The 5,097-nt window shown below is 43.1% G+C and overlaps 1 protein-coding gene across 1 annotated transcript in view; it reads left to right on the forward strand.

Annotated features, from left to right (window-relative positions):
* Positions 1–4,682: 4,682 nt before the first annotated feature.
* LOC115119862 (thyroxine 5-deiodinase-like) overlaps positions 4,683–5,097 on the forward strand; it is a 1,616-nt gene continuing 1,201 nt past the window's right edge. Inside the window, exon 1 of the mRNA XM_029648745.2 lies at positions 4,683–5,097. This exon is cut by the window's right edge and continues 1,201 nt beyond it. Coding sequence (XP_029504605.1) covers positions 4,758–5,097 — 340 coding nt within the window. The 5' untranslated portion in view covers positions 4,683–4,757.

The raw sequence follows: 5,097 nt of genomic DNA on the forward strand, positions 1-5,097 counted from the left end.
AATATACTAAATAAATTCATATCACCAAATAATTGATTAAAACACACTGTTTTATAATTTTACAATGAAGGTCTACAATAGCCTCAACAATCTGTAGAGTAGCACCATGGGGTAGCCGGAGAACAGCTAGCTGCCGTCTTCCAAAAGCACTCACAAACTTCTACAGATGCACAATCGAGAGCATCCTGGCGGGCTGTATCACCGCCTGGTACGGCAACTGCTCCGCCCTCAACCGTAAGGCTCTCCAGAGGGTAGTGAGGTCTGCACAACGCATCACCGGGGGCAAACTACCTGCCCTCCAGGACACCTACACCACCCGATGTTACAGGAAGGCCATAAAGATCATCAAGGACATCAACCACCCGAACCACTGCCTGTTCACCCCGCTATCATCCAGAAGGCGAGGTCAGTACAGGTGCATCAAAGCTGGGACCGAGAGACTGAAAAACAGCTTCTATCTCAAGGCCATCAGACTGTTAAACAGCCACCACTAACATTGAGTGGCTGTTGCCAACACACTGTCATTGACACTGACCCAACTCCAGCCACTTTAATAATGGGAATTGATGGGAAATGATGTAAATATATCACTAGCCACTTTAAACAATGCTACCTTATATAATGTTACTTACCCTACATTATTCATCTCATATGCATACGTATATACTGTACTCTACATCATCGACTGCATCCTTATGTAATACATGTATCACTAGCCACTTTAACTATGCCACTTTGTTTACTTTGTCTACATACTCATCTCATATGTATATACTGTACTCGATACCATCTACTGTATGCTGCTCTGTACCATCACTCATTCATATATCCTTATGTACATATTCTTTATCCCCTTACACTGTGTATAAGAGAGTAGTTTTGGAATTGTTAGTTAGATTACTTGTTGGTTATCACTGCATTGTCGGAACTAGAAGCACAAGCATTTCGCTACACTCGCATTAACATCTGCTAACCATGTGTATGTGACAAATACAATTTGATTTGATTTGATTTGATTTGATTCCACTGGGTACATTGACTTCAATACAAAACCTATGATGCTCTTGGTTCTCACCCCGTTCCATAGACTTACACAGTAATTATGACCACTTCCGGAGGACGTACTCTAACCTATTAGAGCTCTTGTAGCATGAACTGACATGTTGTCTACCCAATCAAGGGATCGGAAAATTACTCTAGTACTGAAAGAAGGACAACCATCTCTGCAGCACTCGACCAATCAGGCCTTTATGGTACAATGGCCAGACGGAAGCCACTCCTCAGTAAAAGGCACGACAGCCCACTCGGAGTTTCCCAAAAGGCACCTAAGGACTCTAAGACCATGAGAAACAAGATTATCTGGTCTGATGAAACCAAGATTGAACTATTTGGCCTGAATGCCAAGCATCATGTCTGGAGGAAACCTGGGACCATCCCTACAGTGAAGCACGGTGGTGAAAGCATCATGCTGTGGGGATGTTTTTCAGCGGCAGGGACTGGAAGACTAGTCAGGATTGAGAGAAAGATGAATGGAGCAAAGTACAGAGAGATACTTGATGAAAACCTGTCCAGAAAACTCAGAACCTCAGACTGGGGCAAAGGTTCACCATCCAACAGGACAACAACCCAGAGCACACAGCCAAGACAATGCAGGAGTGGCTTCAGGACAAGTCTCTGAATGTCCTTGAGTGGCCCAGCCAGAGCATGGACTTGAACGTGATTGAACATCTCTGGAGAGACCTGAAAATAGCTGTGCAGTGACGTTACCCATCAAACCTGACAAAGCTTGACAGGATCTGTAGAGAAGAATGGGAGAAACTCCCCAATTACAGGTGTGCCAAGCTTGTAGCGTCATACCCAAGAAGAGTCAAGGCTGTAATTGCTGCCAAAGGTGCTTCAAGAAAGTACAGAGTTAAGGGTCTGAATACTTATGTAAATGTAATATCCTTTTTAAAAATATAAACTAGCAAACATTTCTAAAAACCTGTTTTTGCTTTGTCATTATGGGATATTGTGTGTAGATTGATGAAGGGAAAAAAACAATGTAATAAATGTTAGAATGAGGCTGTGTTGAATACTTTCCTAATGAACGGGTTATCATAAGTATTCACCCCCCTTGGATTTCTTCCCACATTAATTGTGCTACAAAGTGGGCTTAAATTTGATTTAAGTCATACCTGTAACTTGGCCACATTCATTGTATTCTTGGTAAGCAACTCCAGTGTAGATTTGGCCTTTTGTTTTAGGTTATTGTCCAGCTGAAAGGTGAATTTGTCTCCCAGCGTCTGGTGGAAAGCAGACTGAAGCAGGTTTTCCTCTAAGATTTTGCCTGTGCTTAGGTCCATCCCATTTATTTTTATCCTGAAAATCTCCCCAGTCATTCCAGATGTCAAGCATACACATACCATGATGCAGCCACTACCCCTTCAAAATGTTTTTTTTTTTTTGCAGTGTGCCTTTAGGGCCTTGTTGCATGAAGGGTGCATGTTTTAGAATAGTTGTATTCTATATGTTTGTATTCTCCTTTTCACTCTGTCATTTAGGTCACTATTGTGGAGTCACTACAATGCTGTTGATCCATCCTCTTTTTTTACTCCCATCACAGTTATTAAACTCTGTAGCTGTTTTAGCAACACCAATGGCCTCATGTTGACATCCCTGAGCAGTTTCATTCTGGTCCTGCAGCTCAGTTCAGTAGGTTGGCTGCATCTTTGTTGTGTCTGGGTGGTTTAATACATAATTATTAGCATAATAATGAATAGCATAATTATTAACTTACCAAATGCTTAAAGAGATATGCAATGTCTTCTTTGTTGGTGTTACCAATCTACCAATCACTGCCCTGCTTTGAGGATTTCGAAAAATCTCCATGGTCTTTGTAATTGAATATGTTCTTGAAATTCAGTACCTTACAAACATTAGATATGCCGACTTTGGTTAGAATTGAAAACGGCTGTTTGAAATGGAGATCAATTGAAACAGGTCCTGATTCCATACAATTTAACAGAGATTATTATAGGCCTGTATATATGTCGGTGTAAACGCACCCAGCGCGTAATGACGCATGCAAAGCGGAGGTCACGCACTATCCACACCATCAACATACTGCATCTCTCTCTATCTTACCAACTTTTGTCTAATCAAAATGTCATGACCTCATAACAAAGTTATATCAACCATTGTTGATTAGCAATAAAGCATGTTATCATACTGTACATACTGAGTGCAGGAGAATTGCGTTTTGTATAGTTTTTACCTCGACACGAATCAACACACTCTAGCCCTAATTTTCCTACTTGAATGAGTTATTTCATCACATTATATGCGAGTCGGAATCAGTTCATGGAAATAAAAAGGTCAGTATTTTTTTATGTAGGCTTATAGGTTTCCTAAATTATTTGGTCCGATTATTCAACACCTCTTGTGACCAGACACTGGTCCTGATTAGTTCCTCAGCGCAATAACTGGATAATCCATTCCCTTGTCTGTAACATCACTTAACGGATATTATTGATTAGCCCAGTTCTATGGGGCTGAGTAATCTTATTGCTCTGAGAAGGAATCGGGTAATAAAGATTCGCATTGGGAAAGTTGAGAGAGAGAGAAAGAGAGAGAGAGAGAGAGAGAGAGAGAGAGAGAGAGAGAGAGAGAGAGAGAGAGAGAGTGTGTGTGTGAGAGAGAGAGAGAGTGTGTGTGTGTGTGAGAGAGAGAGAGAGAGAGAGAGAGAGAGAGTAGGATACTGACCTCAAATAACCGATGCTTTTTTTGAAGGTGCCCAATGCGCACTGCACATCATTGGTATGGGCGAGCGCCGTCTAGTGTGAAATGATTTGGTGAATTTAAAACCCATGGGCTGAAATACACAGGTAAAAAAGCTTTTAAGACTTAGTTTCGTGAGACAAGTCATTAACATGCCTTGAATACATTTAAAGATTGGGCAGGCGTTCAAATTTGTCAACAAAAATAATTAATTGCTCTTGGCCCATTTAGGCACTCTTCAATATCTTCCCGATGCAACAGCATGAACATGAAATGCGTATTTCTTCTGAAAAGGATCACAACAGTCTCATTTATCTTAATCACAAAATATAGGCATCCAGAGTCCAGTCTTCATCGTCATGCTTGATTTGAAATGAGGTGGCGATGTTTTTGTGCCCCAAATGTGTGAATTCTGAGCACATTTGTGCCATATATAATTTCACCTTGTTCCTTAGACCTCCCTTTCCGACAAACAGGTGTTGTAAAGTATGCTATTTCTCCATTTGGAGATAATTTACCGGTAACTACATCGATTCACCCCAAAATAAGTGCCAGTTATGACGTGACGAGTCCGCAAAAAAAACGGACCCGTGGCCGTGTTCCTCTCTCCCTCTCTCTCACACACACACACACACACACACACACACACACACACACACACACACACACACACACACACACACACACACACACACACACACACACACACACACACACACAGTCTGTATTTATCTCTCCCTCCCTCTCTCTTTCTCCTCTCTCCCCCTCTCCCATGAGAACCGGTGAGAGTTGACTGAAGGTAATCCCCGCCATGTGAGAGGGCGGCACTAGCTGTGGAGGCGGGTTGTTTTTTTCATTCAAATCCTGCTGCTCCTATAAAAAGCACAACTCTGATAGGCAGAGGCTGAAAACAGATGGGAAAAGGTGACTGATACCATTGTCTCTATCTGCCTGCCTGCCTGTCTGTCTTGCCGGCCGGATATAATCATCAGGGCGAGATGCAGGAGACTGCAGGTGTCCTGACGGTGCGGGCCCTGAAACACGCAGCCCTCTGTCTGGTTTTTCTGCCCCGGTTCATCCTGGCAGCGCTGATGCTGTGGCTCCTGGACTTCCTGTGCATCAGGAGGAAGGTGCTGCTGAAGATGAGGGAGCAGGGCAGCAGCCGCGATGACCCGCCCGTTTGCGTCTCCGACTCCAACAAGATGTTCACCCTGGAGTCGCTCAGAGCCGTGTGGTATGGACAAAAATTAGACTTTTTCAAATCAGCGCACCTTGGATGTATCGCGCCCAACACAGAGGTGGTGCAGCTGAAGGACCGGCGCAGGGTCAGAGTCCTGG

The sequence above is a fragment of the Oncorhynchus nerka genome, linkage group LG13 (assembly GCF_034236695.1).
Source record: "Oncorhynchus nerka isolate Pitt River linkage group LG13, Oner_Uvic_2.0, whole genome shotgun sequence".
NCBI classification, from domain to species: domain Eukaryota; kingdom Metazoa; phylum Chordata; class Actinopteri; order Salmoniformes; family Salmonidae; genus Oncorhynchus; species Oncorhynchus nerka.